This window comes from Juglans microcarpa x Juglans regia, chromosome 2S (assembly GCF_004785595.1).
Source record: "Juglans microcarpa x Juglans regia isolate MS1-56 chromosome 2S, Jm3101_v1.0, whole genome shotgun sequence".
Classification (NCBI taxonomy): Eukaryota; Viridiplantae; Streptophyta; class Magnoliopsida; order Fagales; family Juglandaceae; genus Juglans; species Juglans microcarpa x Juglans regia.
This window is the reverse complement of record NC_054597.1, coordinates 23,780,765-23,802,263: the sequence shown is the minus strand read 5'-3', so window position 1 is coordinate 23,802,263 and position 21,499 is coordinate 23,780,765. Positions and strand designations below refer to the sequence as shown.

Sequence of the window (21,499 nt, the reverse complement as noted above, 5' to 3'; positions counted from 1 at the left end):
ATGATATCGAATGGAGAAGCTACCACGTAGGACAGAGATAGAGATTACAGATCTTTCCACCTCTCATTCCCCTCCTTCATCACCTCTCTATCTTTGGTCCACTCATTCCCTTTCAACAAACAAAAAAACTCAATACCAAAACCTTTACTCCCGTTTTATTTGTTAGAAATTTCATATACAGAAGCAGTTGGGTGCAGAGAGAGAGAGAGAGAGTGATTGGTAGATGGCTTCCACTTCTGCAGTCTCAATGGCAATGCCACTAACCTATGCAACCCAAAAGAGGGTTCCAACAACCTCTGGGGCTTTCTTCAAGCCACTTCCAGTGAGGCCCTCCAAGGTCATACCTGCTGCTTCAAAATCAATTGGGAGGGTTCAAGTGAGGGCTTCCCTGAAGGAGAAGGCAGTCACGGGGCTCACGGCGGCTGCTCTGACGGCTTCCATGGTGATACCAGATGTGGCTGAGGCTGCATCTGGGGTTTCTCCGTCGCTCAAGAACTTCTTGCTCAGCATTGTGGCTGGTGGAGTCGTGCTTACTGCCATTATTGGTGTTGTCATTGGTGTTTCCAACTTTGACCCAGTGAAACGGAGCTGATCAGAAAGCAATTCTGAGGATGACATTTAGTTTTTATGTCCCTGTTTAATGCTTTCGTTAATGATTTGTGTGTTGTATGTGTAATATGTTACTCTTTTATCTGTAATTTGGTCGGAAACTGAATTCTGAAATTTTACTTTCCATCTTACTTCCTGCCCCAACCAAACCCCTCCCTTTTCCCCAAACTCAGCAATCAGTTGCACCCAAAGAGACACATAGATTATATAACATTGCTCCCAATTCGGATCAACAAGCACTAGAAAGGTTGGTTTGAAATGGGTTGTAAAATAGATGTATGAATTTCATGATCCTCTAAGTAAACATTAGTGAATGAATTGTATGCCATGAAGTTACAGAAAGCAACTATCACTATGAATTAATGCCCTACAGAATGAAGAAATTGGAACACTACATAATGAATCCAATTATCAATAGTACCTCTGCCCAGTATGGATTTATTCTTTAAAAGGCAAACACAAACTCGTATCTGCTTGTCCGCTAAGAAGGTGTCAATCGTCTAGCCAGAAAGAAAGCCTCTGCACCTTCACCCCCTTGTTTGGGTCAGTAACAATTTCTGTACCTGGAAAGATTTGAAATCAGATCAAGCGTATATCTGCTGTCTGATGAATAGCTCACATTATCCGCCTTAACAACAGTGATCTTCACACTTTGTTCTTCACCATATATTTCTTCTTTGATTTCAAGCCAGAAAGATACTGTTTGAAGAGTCTGCTCTGGATAATTGCTTCAAACCTTTCATCCTCCTGCTCTTCACATATGAACAAACACAACTCCTATGCCAAGCAACCAAAGATCTCTCCCCCAGCATCAAGGAAAGCTGTCACCATTGTTAATCCCGTATGGTCATGAATTTGGGCTTGAAGAACGTATCGATAATCAGTCCTCAAACTTCTGATTGAATGTGTCACGTAGCCATCTTGTCTTTCCTGACCTTGTCACGTTCTTATTACACAGTCTATCTCCAATAATCAATGGGCAAGCTGTCTAACAGAAAGTATATCTGTCTTAATGAAAGATATGGTTGCCTTCACCGTGACCCAGTCTGCCTTATCTGATCTTCCGATACCCGCATCCTTGAAATGGACATGGAAGCTGCATTTGTCCCCTCTCGATCAAACCAGTTTCTCAAGCAGCAAGTCTCAGGCAAATCTGGTTTATGAAGAGCTGTGCAGCAGAAATTGTCCCATCGATTAATCTTCCCAAGATTTGACACCTAAAATTGGGAAACCCTTATAATTTATCATCTCTTCCAGTTTTCAACTTCCCTGCTGCAGATTTCTGCCCAAAGGGTAAGCTCAACACTGCCGGTATCCATCCTTCAAATTCAGGATTCTTGTCCGAGTTTCCATCCCATTATTTCTCATAATGGGCACTGATGGTTTCACAGATATCTCAATACCAATAGTGTCAAGTATGGAATTGTTGTCAGCAGTATTGATTTCACTGATAGGCCTGAAAGAGAATTGTTGCCTTGGTATAGAATCATCTTCCTCTGGGCAAAGCTCCACACTCGAACTTGTCTCCAGAATTATCTCCCATTCATTCTTCGGATGGTTGTAGATCTTCTGAGCAGGCTTCAAGCTACCATTAGAGATCAAACAAAAATTGTAAACCTCGATACCATCATAGAAGCTGTCAGCAACAGCGTTGAAACAAGTCAAATGTATTAAGGAAAGTAATTCAAAAAGGGACAGCTCACCAAATCAAGATATTCTCTGTAATTAGTATAGGCTAAAATCTTGTCTACAATAATAAAGTAATGTGAGACCCGTTTCCACAAGATGACGATGACGTCATTCAAAAACACCATTTTGTTGAGGTGTGTATGGAACCTTAGTATAATTAGTGATCCCGTGGAGAGAAAAAAATTTTGAGACTTATAAATTCTCCTCTATTGTCAGAGTAAAGACTCTTTATTTTTGAATTGAAGCACATCTCGACCAGATTTTTAAATTGTGGAAAGATGGTTGATACATTGGACTTTAGTGATCATTGGATAAAACCGTATGTATTTTGTGTAATGATCAACAAATATGAGATAATACCGAGAACCATCCAAGCCAGTGTAGTGGGTGGGTCCCCAAACGTCAGTATAAACAATTTCAAGAGGCGAATGACTTTGAAAACTAGTGGAACCAAATGGTTGTTGATGTGCTTTATTAATAGAACAAGAAGCGCATGAAGATGGTGATTTTTTTGTGGTAAGCGGAAGAGAAAATAAATTTACAAGATTTTGAACAATCTTTATAGATGGGTGTCCAAGACGCTTATGCCACCCATCAATGGAAGTTCGTTCATGCACATTTGCAACCATTTTTTATTGAGAAGCTGCCAATGAGTTCGGAAATGTGTAGACACCACTTTCACACGTCCCTCTTAGTAATATCGCTCCCATGATCTGATCCTTCACAAGAAAATAAAATGGATGAAATTCAACAAAAAAATTATTTGTTTGGTATGATGATGAATAGAAATTAAATTCTTGTGAAGATTTGGAACACAAAGTGTATCATTTAAATGAAATTTTTTTCGGGTGAATATAAGTCTAGAGAACCAATATGTGAAACAGTCAAACTTGTGCCATCACCTAGAACCACCTCATTAGTTCCATCATATTCTGAATGAATGGACAAATTGGATAAATCACCAGTGATATTAGAGAGGCCGCAGAATTGATCAACCATTAATTTTCTCCAAATTTTGATGTAGCAGTATAGCTAACTGACATTTCAGTGGGCTAGAGCTGAGGACACGATTTTGCTGTGTGGCCCAATTGATCATAGAACTGACACTTCGGCTGATAGCATTTTTGGGCTGAGTTGTTGCGGCCTGAGGAATTATTTGAGCGACAGTAGTCTTTTTGTTGCCCATTACCTGTGCGAGAAAAACCATGCGAAGGCCCATTACCCATGTGTGAAGCACCTCTGCCAGAGTTGTTTCCATGGAGATTAGGGTTCCTGGAAGTAAAGTTGGCAATGACAACAAGCTATGTAGCGGCAGCCTCCATACAACATAGGTAGCTCTCGTGTCCAACGAGCAAGTCGTGGAGTTCTCCAAAAGCTAGGGATTTCTCTTTCGCGCGAATAGGAGCAACGATGTCCCTGAAATTCGGACCCAATCCATTGAGGATATATCGGGTAAGATCATCATCTGAAATTGGATGATCTATGAGAGCAATTTCATCAGCTAGTGCTTTAACAGCATGAAGATAATCCGGAACCGTGCGATTCCCTCGCTAGATCAAGGTCAGTTCTTCTTTCAGCTACATCACTCTTGTACGCGACTTACTAGCATACATATTGTTGAGTTTCTTCCATGCTTCTTGGGATGTCTTGGTTGTGGCTATGAGAGGTGTGATGGTGGTGGATGTAGAGGCAAGAATAGCACTAAGAATGAGCTTATCTTGCCGAATCCAGTGATTTCGTTTGGACTGTGATTTCCTTTCTCCTTTACCATCTACGATTTCCCCTTCTAATGTGTCTCATCTTTCCCAAATTGGAAATGCAGCTCCCTTGGCTTTCTCTTCAATTGGTCCCTCATCTCAACCCTCGTCGCCGCCAACGAGCTCAGAAACTGTAGTTGCTGCTGTCGCTCACCTCCAGGTAATATTTCTTCTATCTCTCCTCATGTGTGTTCTCCTATACATGAAACCCTAGATGCAATGCCTTTAAATTTGCATGACTCTGCTCAGGTTATTGACCTCAATGAACCTCTCGACGCACCAACCCGAACCCATTCAATGACCACAGGGTCAATGAATAACATCTATAAGCCCAAACAGCTTTATACTGTCACCAAACATTCGCTACCCTCATCTATTGAACCTACATGTGTCAATCAAGCCGTGTTTCACCCAAAGTGGCATGAGGCTATGTCTAGTGAACTTACTGCTCTTATGAGACATGGTACATGGGATTTGGTACCACCATCGAAAAATTGTCATCCAGTGAGCTGTAAATGGGTCTTTAGGGTCAAGAGGAAAGCATATGGTTCAGTTGACAGATTTAGGGGCAGACTTGTGGCCAAGGGCTACAATCAACGCCTAGGAATTGACTATAAAGTGACCTTTAGTCCTGTTGTAAAACCTGCCACAATCAGGTCTATGTTAGCAATTGCAATGCTTAATGGTTGGGAATTGAGACAAATGGATGTCAATAATGCATTTTTACACAATCCATTGACAGAAATAGTTTATATGAAGCAGCCTCCTAGATTCAAGGACAAGTCAAAACCTGAGCATGTGTGTAGACTAAGAAAGGCTATCTATGGGCTTAAACAAGCTCTAAGAGCATGGTACTCAGCACTTAAAAATGCCATTGCTCAGCTCGGGTTTCGAAATTCTCATGCTGATTCATCATTATTTTTCTATTCTAATGCATCCATTACTTGCTACTTACTTGTGTATGTGGATGATCTGGTCATTACACAAAATGATAAAAACTTTGTATTATCTGTTATCCACAAGCTTGGTGCTCAGTTCTCATTAAAAGACATGGGTTCTTTACATTATTTTCTTGGAGTGGAAGTTATTCCTACACGTGCTGGTTTATTTTTATCACAACATGAGTATGTTCGTGATATTTTGGAAAGCACAAACATGTTGGGTGCAAAAGATGTTTCCACTCCTCTTTCAACAAGCACCTATCTTCAACTATTGGACTGCACTGTAGCAGTGGACAACACTGAATATAGGCATGTAATTAGAAGCTTGCAATACTTATCACTGACGCATCCAGACTGCTGTCAATAAGCTATCCCAATTCATGCATATGCCTACTGTTACTCATTGGACGAAAACAAAGAGATTACTTCGGTATCTCAAACATACTATTTTTCATGGAATTCAAATAAAAAAGTTAGCAGCCCCTCACCTAACAACTTATAGCAATGCTAACTGGGCAAAGAATCATGATGACAGAAAATCAACTTCGGCCTACATCACTTTTCTTGGCTCCAATCCAATTTCATGGAGTTTCAAGAAACAACATGCAGTAGCCAGATCATCTACAGAAGTCGAATATAGCGCATTAGCAAATGCAGCAGCTGAAACCATGGGGTTATTATCTCTATTCAAGGAACTTGGTTTCCCCATCAAAGCTCCTTCCTCTCTTCTTTGTGACAATCTTGGAGCCACTCACTTAAGTTTCAACCTAGTGCAACATTCCAGAATGAAGCATATCCAAATTGACCTTCATTTTGTAAGGGATCTAGTTCAAAAAAATCTGCTTAAAATTTGTCATGTTCATACTCAAGATCAGTTGACAGATTTAATGACAAAAGCACTGTCAAGACAAAGAACAAAAACTTTGAGGAACAACATCGGTCTTGCCAATGGAAGCTCCATCTTGTGGGGGCGTACTAAGGAAAATAATTCAAAAATGGACAGCTCATCAAATCAAGATATTCTCTGTAATTAGTATAGGTTAAAATCTTGTCTACAATAATGACTGTATACGTTACTAGTTGATTTTTTGTAACAGTTAGAATCTTAGGCTTAATGATTGTATATTGCCTCAAATAGAATAGATGCATTGTATATATATTCACGAGATAAGTCAATAAAATGTGTGTGGAAAAATTCCCATTGAAAAACTGCAGTGTTTATATTTTATAAAATGAACATCTCCACAATCAGAATCAAGAAGGTCAAAAGAGAACACCTTCCCATCCCCCTAGGTATTGTTGTAGCGATAGATATCCCCTTTTGCAGTAATTCTTGTCTAGATAGCCCAGCGCCTCTAAGGATTAAAAGCAGCAATAGGAATTATACCTGCTGGAACATCATTCTTCAAAATTGGAGAATGATTTCTACATTTTGGAGGTGGTTAGAGCATTAGTATCACCTTGTTCATCCTATTAGTCAAAGTTAGCTTAATATCACATATTTTGCCTTTTGCCTTGGGGAATAGGGATGGGCAACGGGGCCCCGCCCCCGCCCCCACTACCCACCCCACTTCCGCTCTGCCCCCGTTAAACGGGGCAAAGCCCCTCATCCGTAAAATGTGGAGGGCGGGTGGCCCCGCCCGTATCTGACCACCCGTCAACTCCCCCGCCCCGCCCCTCCCCATATATATATATATATAATTTTATATATAAGTATATATATAAAATAATCTAGGTATGAAACGACGTCGTTTCGTCAATGGAAAAACGGCATTGTTTCATTTTTTGTTTAGATCCCCCCCCCCCCCCGGCGAAATCACCCACCCTACCAATACCCAAAATCTCTCTCTCTCTCTCGCCAGTTGCCGCTTGGTCACTTACATTCTGCATCTCCGTCACCGTTGTCGTCGTCGTCGCCTTCACTGTAGCCGTTTCCATAGCCTTCTGTGACTCCGTCTTTATCTCCGTCGCCGAAGGTAAGAAACCCTATTGCTATAATTTAATTTTTTGTGATATTTATTTTATGAAATGGAGATTGGAGGAAGGATGGGGTTTAATCGGAGATGGAAGATGGGATTTTGTAAATTGTATGTTGTGGAGACTTGATTGTGCATGTGCTTTGAATGATTGATGAACAATGTATACAATGTGTTCGTGTGTGAATCTCTCCATGACTGATTGGTTTATTTTTTTCATTTTTTTTGAAATACCCTAAAATAATTTAGGGTTTTGGATTGGAACCCTAAATTAAAGGTTTCGATTCACCCTAAATTATTTTAGGGTTAAATCCATCATGACGAATAATTATGAGTTTCTTATTAATTGGCTTTTCACATTAAATATTTATATAGAAAGTTCAAAGTTGCTTAAGAATTTAAAATGTATCATATCAACTGGTGTTAATGTGTTATTTGGAATAACAAATCCAAAATGAAAAAATAGTCCCCTTTTTTTTTTAAAAAAAAAAAATTATTTATAGCATATGCCTTCTACTTGTAACTAGGCATGCAATTTGGAGAAAAATGATATGCATGCAATTTGGAGAAAAATGAAGGGGTTTTGGCAATTTGCATTCATTAATGACAAGTTGAGAATCCTACCATCCACAAAACAATCTATAATTTTTCAATTGATGGTAAGATGGAATCGAATTAGAACTCACACCCACCCAATGAATCATGTGACTTTTTTACCATCAGAATATATATCAATTTTTTTTTAAGAATATAATATTGCATGAAATCCTTTCTTGACATGATGATGATCAGTTTATTTGGTTGCAATTATTCAATTCTTCTTGGATTTAGCCCATCAACCTCCATAACTAGCTAGCTAAGATTATGTATATATATGATTATTTTTTTACATCAAAATTAATTAATAATATATTTTTTTCTTTTTGTATTTTTAAGTGAATTATAGAAAGACATCGAACCATTTGAATTGAGTGCTTTTTTTTTTTTTATATATATTTTCACATTCTTATATGTTTATGTAAAAATTCTTTACAACTTTTATAACCCATTTTAATTAGGTATTTCATTTTTTTTATGTTTGATGTTTTTAATTTGGGTATTTCATTTTTTTAATGTTTGATGTTTGATCTTCCAACTTCCAATATATATGTTAATGCTTGAATGTTAATTGTTTGGTATGTTGCTATGTTTGCTATAATTTCATATTTCTTGTTTATTTGAGTTCATGGATATGCCAGTAGATTCTAGTGCGAGCTCTCATTTCCATGCCCAGGATACCCCTACCCCCACCCCTACACCTACCCCTACTCCTACTTCTACTCCTACTCCTACCCCTGGCCCAACACCTACCCTACGGCACCTTGCCCCGATCCCAAGCCCAACAAGAAACTTGCTTCTATAGTTTGGACTCATTTCACCAAACTAAAGGGTGGTGACCCCAATAACCCCCATGTCAAATGTAACTATTGTGGAAAAATCTATGGATGCCACTATAGGAAACATAGCATCTCACAATTAAAGATATACTTAGAAGAGCAATGTAAAAAAAGTCCAATATTAAGATCATTACAAGAGAAGAGCCAATCTAAGTTAGAAATTGGACTTAAAAAAAATGGCGAATGGGACTAGTGGGGGTGCAACTTTGAAGCAGTATACTAAGTATGATCTCGATGAGTGTAGAAGATATCTAGCTCGTATGGTCATCATGGACAAGCTACATTTTCAAGTTGTTGATGGGAAAGGATTCCAAGCGTTTGCTCGCTACTTAGAACTAAGATTTAATATTCCTACTAGCCACACGGTGGCAAAGGATGTAAAAAAATAATTTTAGTCTGAAAAAGAGAGTTGAGGGGTAATTGGCTAGTCAATTTGTTTGCCTTACCACTGATACTTGGATATCAGTCCAAAATTTTAATTATATGTCTTTAACTGTGCATTTTGTTGATTGTAATTGGACATTGCATAAGAAAATTAAAAAATTTTATCAAATCATCGATCATAAGGGTGAGACAATTGGGAAGGCCTTAGAGGCTACAATAAAGGAGTAGGGGTTGACTCGAGTTCTTACAGTCACAGTTGATAATGCATCGTCTAATGATGTTGCATTGAGACATCTGAAAACCTATCTTAGAGAGAAAAATAAGACAATCTTGGGTGGTGAGTATCTGCATGTGAGATGTATGGCACATATTATGAATCTTATTGTTACTGATGGTTTCAGGGATCTTCATGACTCGATTACTCGGGTCAGGACTGTTGTGAGATGGGTGTGATCTTCTCCTTCGAGGTTGGAGAAATTCAAGGTTGCTTCGAGGTCTACGGGTCTAACATCCAAAAAGGGCATTTGTATTGATATACCTATACGATGGAACTCAACATTTTTTACGTTGGAGGCGGCCCATGAATATAGACTGGCATTTGCACGATTGAGTGATGAAAACATCTAATATGTTAAATATTTTGATGATCAAGGAATTGAGGAAACCCGTAAATGATGATTGAGAGATTGTATCTATTTTTGTAGAGTTTTTAAGGCTTTTTTATGAGGTCACCACTAAGATATCTGGAACTTTGTACCCTACATCCCATCAATTCTGTCAGCAAATATGTAGGGTAAAAGAAGAATTAAATGACATGGTCGCAGGTGGTCACATTAGGCTACGGGAGATGTAATTGGTTGTGAGGTCAAAGTACGACAAGTATTTGAGAGATTTTACTATGACTAATATTTTGTTATATGTAACTGTCGTCCTTGACTCGATGTTTAAGGTGGATGGCATGGAATTTGGACTGGGCCTTGCGTACGGGCAAGTATGGGCGGAGCTTATTGCAGCAAGGGTTTGGGAAACCCTTAGTGGATTATTTGATGAGTTTACCGTCCTGCTGGGTGGAATATTGCGACACCTACACCTACACCTACACCTACCCCTACCCCCACCGGTTCAAAAGGTCGATAGTGGGAAAAGACATAGATTGGACTGGGGTGAGACGTTTGAGCAGACCCCCTTCATCTAGAGTTCTATAGAGGCTCAGTTAAAGATAGATAGATACTTAGCAGCGGAGCTTCTACCATTTTCACGAGACTTCGATAGATTAAGTTGGTGGAAGGTGAATGCCGTGAAGTATCCCATCCTTGGAGAGATAGCCCACAGTCTTTTGGCCATCCCGGTTAACACCGTAGCCTCAGAGTCGGCCTTTAGCACCGGAGGGCGTGTATTGGATTCATTTCGGAGTTCATTAGCTCCTACCACTGTGGAGGCTTTGATTTGCACGCAGAATTGGATCAATAGAACTCCAATTCATGTTCCGGATGTTCTTGAGTATGAGGAGGCCGGCGTCGAGGAGGAGTGTGGTGATCAGCCTAGATCTGGTATTTATTTTAATTTCATTTTCTAATTTCTTATTAATTTATTTATTTTCATTTAATTGGTATTTATTAATTTCATTTCAAATTTTATTGTTATAATGATACATGAGATGACGTCTACGGCTACATCCGATGCAGTATGACTTTGTATTGGACCCACCATTGTCATGGTTTGCACAATTTGTCATTTATTTATTTTTTGCATTTATAATTTTATATCATATTTTAGTATCTAATTATTTTGCTTGTATGTTTTTTAGTTTTTATATTCTCAATATATATATGCCGAATCCTAATGACCGATCTATGCTCATCTGCCTCATCTTCATCTCAAAATCCAATTGCTCAATCTCAATCTCATCTTGGTTAGTACTTTTAATATTTTGTATTTTAATTTTTTAAATTTTTGTTTCATTTTATAACTTTATAATTCTAATTTATTTTATTTTTAACTTATTAATATTTCAGGTTTTATAACTTATTAACTTTTATGTTCTTGATTTTCAGTCTCACAGCAGTCGACACAACTCACCACTCAGTGAACTCACCACCATAGCGCCATCCCAAATTAATCAAATTGAAAAGTTATGAGTTATAATTGTTAATTTACAATTAAGTGTAATGTTGCTACAATAGTTAATAGTACAATTTGTAATATTTAATATTTTTAGAGGAGCTTGTAATATTGTAAGAGTTTAAGTTTATTAGTTCTCTTAGAGTCTTAATTTGTATAATTATAAATTGTAATTTGTAATAGCTTAGTGCTTTAGTGATGCTTATTACTTAATTAGTTAATAGTTGAAATTTAGTATGTAGTTAAATAGTTTTATCTATATATATTTTTTCAATTTTTAAATATATTTATTTTTTTAGTTAAATTTTGGGCCCAAGTGTCCCAAAAACGGATTTTGGGCCTAAAGTGGCCCAAAAATATAAAAATGAGCTGGGCTGAAGGCCCAGTAGGGGAATGGATGGGGGTCCACCCCGCACCCCGGCGAGCGGACGAGGTACCCCACCCTCTCATGGGCGGGGGCGGGGGGTGGGGGTGGGGGAGGGGTGGCCCCGCCCCGTAGGGGGCGGGTAGCACCCCTATTGGGGAAGGCAAATTGCAAGAAAAGAAACTGAAGATGTAAAGAGGAAAAAGTAGAGTTTAGTTGGACGAAGTAATTATAAGAAATTAGGACTCGTTTATTTTCACAACCATTCTTATCTCATATAATCTAATTATTATAACTTTTTCAAATTTTCATATAAAATAAAATAAACAATTCAACTTTTTCAAATCTCAAAATAAAAATAATATTAAAAAATATATATTCTAACAATATTTTTTTTAACTTTTAACTTTTATCTCAATTCATTCCATTTAATCTAATCTCATATCATCTCATATGTAAAAACAAACGAGACATTTTTTGGTCTTGCTACAATAGAGGTAATACTTGTTGATCCCGTATGTTACTGTAGCTCAAAGGTTGGAGGGTTTTATGATGCCCTAATCCAATGTAGTCTAAATTTAAGCCATATTAGCTATTTTAGGCGCTACAGAAGCCAATGCCAGTGCTATGAGAGAGAGAGGCAACAATCTGCATCTTATAATTGTTCAAAAGGTTTTCAACGTTCCATAAATTTTAATATCTTTTTCCAACTTCCATGTCCTTTAGAGCACAAATAATCGCTTTCCTTTCACCCCCACATCAATTGATATTTGACACAAAGATGAAGGTAAGCAAAACAAGTAAAGATCAACCCAAGATTCAGCAGCCAGCAGGTTCTCTAAATTTACGTTCATTGAGTGTTCAGTCCATTTTTTATGTTTTTTTACAAACTTCGCAGCGTAAAGTCCACCAGTGCCTCTAATCCATGAGGAGGTGGCAGCTAAAACAATCTTCCAAAATGAAAGATATTTGACAGAAAAACAAGAAAGGGAAGTCTCCAATATCATCTAACTCCAAATTCAACTTCGGATCAGAGCATTCATTAGAGTATTTCATCCCCTTATAGTAATAGTGGGAAAAATTAAGTTGAAAATACTCAAATAAATTAAGTGTTATAATGGATCAACTAGACGAGGAGCCTTCCCTGAATCGACCGAACTTAAGCTGGGTGATCAGAGCCTGATATGCATTATTAGCATGAGAAAATATATTTGCAACCGTGAATTGTGCAACCACCACGTAATCGTTTTAAAAAAGTACATAAAACAAAAAGACTCACACGAAAAAAATTAATTTTTTAATAATAGATCTTACTTTTTGTTAAAGTAATTATACGACGTTTATGTATTTTATGGTTGTATATAGAATTACTCTTACATTAGCTAGGGTGTCGGAGAAGGCCGAGTTCATAATATATATATATATATATATATATATTTATATAGGTATTTAAATCTACGTTTCCATCAATAATTGATGATTTCACTGATAGAGAATTCTACTAATAACGTAATTCTACCAATAATGTACATTCAATTCATTTTCATTATCATTTTCAATATACCATTTTTATAAAGTCTATTTTTAAAAACAAAATGTTAAATATAATTGTAAAACGATTGCTATTTATTATTATTATTTTTTATAACCTTCCCACTTGAGTCTGAACCATTGAATTGTGTTACAAAAAGAAACGTGTAGGCATCGTCTCTACGATGAGATTCTCTCTCTCTCTCTCTCTCTCTCTCTCTCTCTCTCTCTCTGAGCTTCTCCTCTCTTAGCAGATCGTGTAATGTTGTTTTTATGAAAAGGTTTTATAACAGCGGTTTTGTTAAAAAAGGACAGAAAATGAAAAAGAAAATGGATTAGAAACAAGATGAAGGGAACATGACAGAAGAATCTCTCAAGAAAACATAATGTTATTTGAGACTGCGAGCTCAGCTATCTAACAAACATTATAAAAGAAGTCTATGAAACTACACACTGAAATTAAGAAAACTGACCACCAGTAAAAGGAAACTACTTGTGAATATTCTCAGCAGTTTTCCGTCATCTTCCATTCAGCAGTATCTTCTATCCTAAACAGAACCTTAAAGCACCATAAAACCCCTCAAAATACCATAAGGGCCCGAAAGCATCCACCAAAACCAGACAAAATTGGGAATAAAAAACAATTACAGAACGCACACGTTAATGACAGCATAAAACCGATGAGGAAGTATTTTAACCATTAAGCTTAAGCCACCGGGAGGACCTCAATATCGGTTGCCGCATCAGCCACTGGTGCTCGGAAATGTTCCTCTTCCTCCTTGGGAGGGTGGATTGTAACCAGATCAGGTAGGGGAGTTGTGGGGCCCACCTTTCCTTTAGGATCCCAATCAAGCATTATCTTGACCTTGATACCAAGTACCCCCTGAGTGCCAATTGGATATTTTGATAAGCAGCAGAATTGCAATTAAGGGAAAAAGAAAAGTGAAGGCAACAGCTCAAAACGGTGAAACAAATTGATTTGGTCAAAGAGAGAACTATAGATATAACCAACACAGACAGGTAACTCCGGCTAACCTGTCTCAGAAGAACATGTCTCACAGCTGAGTCTATATATTCATTGACTGGCTGACCAGAAGAAATCATGTAGCCGTCCTTAAACTTCATGGACTTTGCACGTTGTGCCCTAAGTTTTCCACTAACAATCACCTGTTAATTTACCAATATAATCCAAATCAGATTCCAGGCAGAAAAATAAATGCTAGCACCATGAGGACTAAAAGCTGACTACAAACCTCACATCCCTTTGCCCCGTTTTCCATTACAAATCTCAGGACACCATAGCAGGCCCTGTATGAGAAGTATATCCACCAAGTTAATATAGTTCTCAAACCATTAAATATGAGGAGGATAATGCTAATTTGCCCCCCGGTTTTGACCGCTAGTGCATTTTGATTTCTTTTTCTTTTTCCTTTTTTTATGTTTAAATAAAAAAATAAAAAATAAACCAAACTGCACTAATGGTCAAAACCAGGGTACAAGCCCGGTAGGCCCTGTAGCAGGACCCATATGAGTAATACCATTCTTTATCCAAATTTGTTATCCACACTCTCACCTGCTGATGTGGCAGACTTAAAGTGGATTCACGTGTCAATCATTTAAATAGCAGCCACTTAAAACTGTGCTACCAAAAATTAGAAGGCCTGCTTAAGTGCAAGACCTAACATGAAATTCACGTCATGGGAGAACCATTGACTAAAATGCAGTAGCTATCACTCAAATCTTGAAACTTGTCACATTACAAATTTCATGCATCACTTCTTTTCCTTTCATTAAAATCGCCTCCAATATCATAATTTTTATTTGCATGAGAAAATAAAACTACCCAAACAGTGTAAGGTAATGACTTCCACACCCCTTCTTCTAATCAGACCGTTTGCTGTACAATTAACTAGATTCTTACGGAAATAGGGAAAATAAAAAAGAAAGGGAGAAAATACAGAAGATGTATATCTTCACCAATCCAGACAAAAAAAAAAAAAAAAAAAATGTCTCCATCATTTTGGAGGGGAGGGGTTTGGATTGGGAACACCAATAATTCGGGCAGACACAGACATGTTGACAAAAAACTCGGATAATCTTGGACAAAAATGAACATCATGTACCGATCCCAAGCATACAAATCTAAGCAAGTTCTTGTCATTGTTGGAATTGCCTGAGTCGCAATGTCAATATAGTCATCTTCCGACACAAAGCTGGTATTATAACAACCTACTTGCTTTATAGATGACTGGGCATATAGTAAAAGGATGACCCAGAACCAAAAATAAATAAATAAATAATAAGCCTGCAGACCATATTAGCAATTCACAGAAGGTCCAGAGGCGTCATTGTGCGAAAGAAACGCAATTTGAAGAACCTTTAGAAATTAAGGAAAAGCAAATGAATCGAATAATCGTGTTCCCTTCCCAAGGTTACTACATGAAAACCAGACCATTTCACCAGAAAGAATAACCCAAGGGAACTCAAGTTTATATAGTCATCTTCCGACACAATCTTGGCATTGAAACACCATTCTGCTTTATAGATGACAAAGAACAAACACACAAAAACCGAGCTAAGAAGAATGTTTTTCCCATTTAATCAATATAGCACAACAAATATACCAAGGTGAAATTCAGAAGAGACACAAACGTAAAACTCATTTTAAAATAGAGGAACGCTCAAGCTACAAACATTAGAATTGAATATGAAAAGTCATTACTTAGAGGGTGATGCTCCCCACTAAGATTCACATCGGATGGGAAAAGTTAGAAGTATGATAGAGATGAATGAAAACAGAAGGTGTATTCAGAGTCAAGTCCCACACTAATTCCTCGTTGGGTGGAGCTGAGCTTTCTAATGATAAGTCTTTTTGTAGTATAGGCCTATATACACTTTGACATTCCTTAAATCGTTACAAATAGTATCAAATTGCAATGCCCCTGCTAAGTCATACAATGGAAGGGAAAGGTATGATAGAGATGAATCAGCATACAAAAGTTATTGTCAAGATTTAACGATCTGATGATAGTTCAAGTCACATCTGGGGATGTACTTCAAAAAAACTAGTTAAGGTCACAAATGGAACTCTTTTAAATCATTAGAAAGTCCAAGTTTCACTTGATAAGGAATCAATTTAAGTAGGAAAGATTGTGATGCCCAACTGAATCTTTAACACCCAAGCCTAGTTCCGTAGGGCTGGGATGAATTTTTTTAATTTTGGCCCACCGGCATATAATTCTTGCATAAATGATGTGTAAATAATATGGGTTAATTCTTGGCCCAATCTAGAATTCAGCTGCCAGCATAGGGTATTGTTAAAATAAAAATTCTTAAAAATTTATTGTTTCAAGCCTAATAAGCCCTAAGACTTGCACCTAGCTAAGACCCCCATGCTGTTGAGAACCCTAAAGGTAGCAAAAACTCAAAGGAAAACTAGGAGCTCTTAACCTCATTGACTGTCAAGACTTTTAGCCACCCCTAAATCACACAGATAAGAGTTCTGAAAGTTTTTTAAAAAACAAAGTACCTATCAAAGCCCTAGTGCCACCCCACATAGTCTTGAGAACTTAAGCCATTATTCCATAAAAATCCTAACCCGACCAGCCTCAATAAACCCTATATAGATTTGCTCTAAAGCTGAATAGCCCTTTCGGTCAGCAGTCATTAGCGCTACTCAAAACAAAACATCCAACCAAGGTACCAAGCCCTCTTATAAAGCCCTAAGGATCTCCAACGCTTTCAACCAAGGTACCAACCAAAAAAATACCCTACATGATCAACTTTGTGATGCCAGCACTAAGCCAAAGAAAGAGCTGAGATTCTTCCTCTCCCACAGCTCAGCACTGCTGCCCCCAAATCATATTTTACTTTGCATGTCAATGCCATAAATCCTTGCTGTGCCACCTGCCCTAACAAACCCTTTGAACTCTTGCCAAAATATTGGAGGAAGGTTCACACAAAGGCTGCAATAAACCTTGGGTAAGTTAAGATCAAGAAAACCAATCTCTATATACCTTGATTATGCCTCAGGTGCATGATTCTAAGTCTTCCAAAGTACTATTTTTTTTATGACGAGGGAAACACCCCACTGCAAAGCGCTTAGAACTCACCAATAGAACCTAAACCCCGAGTACACTAGCACAACAACCCACTGTCATGGCCTCCCACTTAAATCGCAATTTGAAACCAGGGGGAATCAAACCTATGACATGGGCACAAGCACACAAGTTCGCCCTTACCACTTGGGCTACCTAAGTCTTCCAAATTATTGATGCAAGGTATTGAAAAATTCATTACATCCTCCCAACATAAATATTGTTTCTTGCCGCAGTTTGAGTGGGTAAGACCTAGTTTGGATGGTGAGTTGAAATAAGAAAAGATGAGATGAAAGTTGAATAAAATATTGTTAGAACATAATTTTTTAATATTATTTTATTTTAAAATTTGAAAAAATTGAATTGTTTATTGTATTTTATTTGGAAGGTTGGAAAAGTTGTAATGATTAGATGAGATGAGATTGTTTCACTAAAAAAATAAGCCTAAATCTTCAACCTCATACACTCCCTCCTACATAACTCGTGTTGGTGAAAAAGTATATGATGATTAGTCTGCAAAGCCGAACCACATTCTATTATTTGTCATGGAACTTTTAAGAGAAGCACAAGACTTTGTTCTTACAATTAGTACAATAACTTGTCAAAATGATTTTGGATTAATTTAGGGGAAGTTTGGATAGTGAATTGAGATGAGATGAAAGTTAAATGAAATATTGTTAGAATATTATTTTTTAGTATTATTTTTGTTTTGAGATTTGAAAAAGTTGAACTATTTATTGTATTTTGTGTAGAAGTTTGAGAAAATTATACTGATTAGACGAGATGAAATTAGATAAGTTGAGATGGTTTTTAAATCCAAACAAGGCCTTAATGTTTATGTAATCTTCTATACCTAGCTTGAATGTGGTTTATGTTAGTGGCAATCCTAAACCTATTGGAAGGGGGTTTTACAAAAGGAAAATGATATTCCCATCGACAGTGGATCCCGAGAAAAGCCATCAATTGTGATTTGTTATTTATTTAATGGTTAAGGAAGTAGTTTTTAATGAGTTTGTTATTTTTTTTTTTTAAATGTTAGGGATTTAAAAACATGTTTGAAAAAATAATTTGCACTTATTAGTAGCTTTTCTCAAGACCCACTCTCGATGGGTGTAGCAGTGCCCTTTACAAAATCCCACATTGGGCTAAATATTATTATATGAATGAGAAATGATATTTGCAGTCGTGGAGTGCGTACTCTACGACTGTATGTAGCATTACTCATTACTCAATATGAATAGGCATGCTAAAGGCGTATTGAATGTCAAATCCCACATTTTTTCTAATTGGACTTTTTGATTGTCGATGGTTCATTCAAGACTCAGTAGTCAACATTTGGTCATGTGACCCTACCTTGGTGGAGATGGGGTCTCATAGACATAAATGCTATAAAATGACAGATATTGCAAAAAATAAAAGAGAGTTTCACATGGTTCAAAACAGTAACCTATTGCCATGGGGTTGAGGAAAAATTCATTATGTAAATATTTATAAGTTACAAGCTCTCAACTCCATTTGCTCTTTCTTACAATGAGAAAAGGGAGAAGCAACCCTGAAGAATAAGTCCCCCTCTAATATGCCCTAATTCCCTTTTTTCCCTCCTTTGACACCTTTATTGATCTTTTCTTTATTGAGCTTTGTGTTTGTCTTGTCCCATCACATCTTTTGCAAGTGACTTATTCATGTACGGCCCATGCAAGATTAAGTTTGGAAACAAAACTTGAAATGGGCCCTACATAAATAGATATCTTGCAAAAGAAATGATGGGACAAGACAAGCACAATAACCAATAAAGTAAAGGGAAATAACAGCTAGCCAAAAGAACTAGAAAGGGATGGACAATAGAGTAATGAGAACAAACAAGCACTGAGCATGCAAGCACTTTGAAAAAAAGTGGATTTCCTTTTATAGTGAGCTCTAGGGGTGGGCAACGAGGCCACCGGCCCCGCATCTGGCCCCATAGCGGGAGTGGGCAGTCTCAACCCCGCCCCAGCCCCCACTTACATATTTATATATAAATATATATTTATATATAAATACAAACAAGCACTAAGCATGCAAGCACTTTGAAAAAAAGTAGATTTCTTTTCATAATGAGCTCTAGGAGTGGGCAGCGGGGCCACCTGCCCTGCATCTAGCCCCATAGCGGGGGCGGGCAGTCTCAACCCCGCCCCACCCCCCACTTATATATTTATATTTTATAAATTGTGTATATATAAATATATATTACAGTTTGTCAGACTTGTTCACAAGAGTGTTCACAAGATTATACATGACAATCTTGTGAACAAGTCTTAACACTTGTAAATAAGTCTAACAAATTTAAAAATTGATAACATAATTTTTATGCTATCAGTTTTTAAATTATTATTATATATATAAATTTTAATTTACAATTTAAATTATATAATAATTTGGGTCCAAAAAAATATTTTTCGACCCAGAAATAATTTTTAGGCCCAATGGGGCATCAATACCCTTGAAGTGGCCCGGGGGGGGGGGGGGGGGATGAGATTTCTGCGGTGTGGGCAGGGGGGGATCCCGCCCCCTGTATACGAGGGTATCACCCCTAGTGAGCTCCACTTTTTTTCAAAGAGTTTGCACGCTCGGGACTTGCAAAAATCATTTTTCTTATTATTGAGCGGGTTGGCTACTTTTCTCAACCTCTTCTACCTTCCTGTAAGAGAGAATATTTGGTGCTTAGAGTTTGTATTTGTACAACTTCATAATGGAATACTTCACTGACCCTATGGATGTTGGATTCATTGTTGAAGCAAGTAAAATCATGTTTCCTTTATTTCTTGTCATTTCCTAGTATCTTACCCTATCATGGCCGCACAACTCCATCAATTTGCATTATATTTGGGTCATTTGACCATCTATTTAATGTCATGTCTAGAATTTAACATCAATAGTTTGACAGCATCGATGGAATAAAATTGTTGTGCTCTAAATAAAGGTCATGTGACCCAAGAAGAGAGATCACTAAAGAGACGAGAGAGATAAGTCACCTAATCACTTTTCCCTTTGTTATCATTTAGTAGACACTCTGCACATCCTTTAACATAGGGGGCCACCTGTGAGTACCTCACCTAGGAGACAGTTTGCTAGTCCAAGACACTGTGGGGTACATTGCCTAGGGGACCACCTGCTGGTCTTAGTGGTGCCGGACTATACACTGGTCAACGAACCAGTGCATGATGATGTGAAGTGGCACAGAGCAGCTCTGCATCTGCAGCTCCTCTGGCCAGTAGCAACATTTCGTACCATCAATAATGGTTCCAATGAACTTATCAAAAAACAAATAATGGTTCCAATGAATTCTAATGTCAACTTAACCACTTCCTTGATTGTATAAACCAGACTTTGCCAGGACTCTCCTTCCGTTAATAAATAGCTTCGACATTTAAAGCCTAAAATGCTACAGGTCGATAACCTCAATTCTAAGAATCGTTTTTCACATATACAAAACAAGGAAAAAAAACTTTAAAAAAATGAAAACAAAAGGTAAAATATATAATTAAAGCATGTATACCTCCGAACAGCAAGACCGCCGAGAAGCTTGTAACGGAGAGACTCAGCCTGGGCAATAGCGCAGAGCCCTCTGTTATTAACTTTCTCAGCGTAGAGCTCCACGCTATTCTCTGGGAACTTGAAGCGCTTCTGTACCAAAGAGGTCAACTCTCTGATCCTCCTCCCCTTCTCACCTACAAAAATGCGAAAATCTTGAAACATCAACACAATTGCACAAAATAAAGCAAAAAGAAAATACAGAAGAAATCATATTTTCAGACCGAGAACGTTTTGGGTCCGGGTGGCTCTGATGATGATCTCAGTGCGCATCGGAGTAACCCTAACCTCGACTCCGGAGTAACCGTCTTCGGCCAGCTCACGGGTTAGTACCTCATTCAGTTCGGCGAAGAAAACACCGTCAGCTACGAACTGAAACCAAACCAAAAAATAAAGCTTCAGAAATCTTCGATAGCAAAAAGGCCATGTGGCATCACATACGATCGCTGATAAAATAAATTACGACAAAGACAGGGGGCCAATACAATTTCTTATTTCAGATTGTTGCTGTCCTTTTTTTCTCTCGAGAAACAAACGGATAGTAAAGGAGCTGACCTTTCGCTTTTTACTCATCTGGGTTGCCATTGTCTGGGATTTGAAGCCGGGTAGAGGGGGGGGGTGAGAAGATTGTGGAGGCAAGATCTGACGGGGCGAAGCGTTTTGCAAACCCTATTTTCTGTAGGGTTTTTGTGGGCGGCGGGGGAGGAGGTTTTAAGTATGAGTGGAAATAAATCGGACAGTGGAAGTAAAATTAGGGTTTTCTTTGAACGGATGGGATTCGTTTTATCCACTCTCTAGTTTTGATTGCTTTTTCTTTTTAATGGATATAGAGGTTAAAATTTTTCGGTCCGGAAAAATCGACCCGATCAAATGGTTCGTTCCAGATCGGATTGAATGGTTCGTTCCGGACCGGATTGAATTTATTCCTAATCCGTCTCGATCTATTGGCGTTTCCAAAATTCGGTTTTCAATCCAATTTTGAGATATGATTCTTTTGAACCGGATTGGATCGAAACCGACCTAAC

At 37.8% G+C, this 21,499-nt stretch overlaps 2 protein-coding genes and 1 pseudogene across 2 annotated transcripts; 1 reads left to right on the top strand and 2 right to left on the bottom strand.

Moving 5' to 3' along the window:
• LOC121253066 lies at window positions 1-739 on the top strand. The gene has a single exon (XM_041152961.1). The coding sequence runs from the start codon at window positions 224-226 to the stop codon at window positions 590-592; it is 369 nt and encodes a 122-aa protein (XP_041008895.1). The 5' UTR covers window positions 1-223; the 3' UTR covers window positions 593-739.
• A 356-nt stretch (window positions 740-1,095) lies between these two features.
• LOC121253483 lies at window positions 1,096-3,556 on the bottom strand (annotated as a pseudogene).
• Window positions 3,557-13,178: 9,622 nt separating this feature from the next.
• Window positions 13,179-21,219, bottom strand: LOC121251540 (40S ribosomal protein S3-2-like). Its single transcript, XM_041150811.1, has 6 exons — window positions 21,030-21,219; window positions 20,699-20,846; window positions 20,440-20,611; window positions 14,061-14,115; window positions 13,843-13,974; window positions 13,179-13,690 (listed from the first exon to the last, which is right to left on the bottom strand). The coding sequence occupies exons 1-6, from the start codon at window positions 21,057-21,059 to the stop codon at window positions 13,514-13,516; spliced, it is 714 nt and encodes a 237-aa protein (XP_041006745.1). The 5' UTR covers window positions 21,060-21,219; the 3' UTR covers window positions 13,179-13,513.
• Window positions 21,220-21,499: the final 280 nt, after the last annotated feature.

Excerpts from the sequence above, each read along its gene's own strand:
- LOC121253066 (XM_041152961.1), top strand. The coding sequence starts at position 224 with ATGGCTTCCACTTCTGCAGTCTCAATGGCAATGCCACTAACCTATGCA.
- LOC121251540 (XM_041150811.1), bottom strand. The coding sequence starts at position 21,059 with ATGGCAACCCAGATGAGTAAAAAGCGAAAG. Across the intron at positions 14,116-20,439 it reads GGCGGTCTTGCTGTTCGGAG|GGCCTGCTATGGTGTCCTGA; the intron begins GTATACATGCTT and ends CTTCTCATACAG. Across the intron at positions 13,975-14,060 it reads ACGGGGCAAAGGGATGTGAG|GTGATTGTTAGTGGAAAACT; the intron begins GTTTGTAGTCAG and ends GTAAATTAACAG.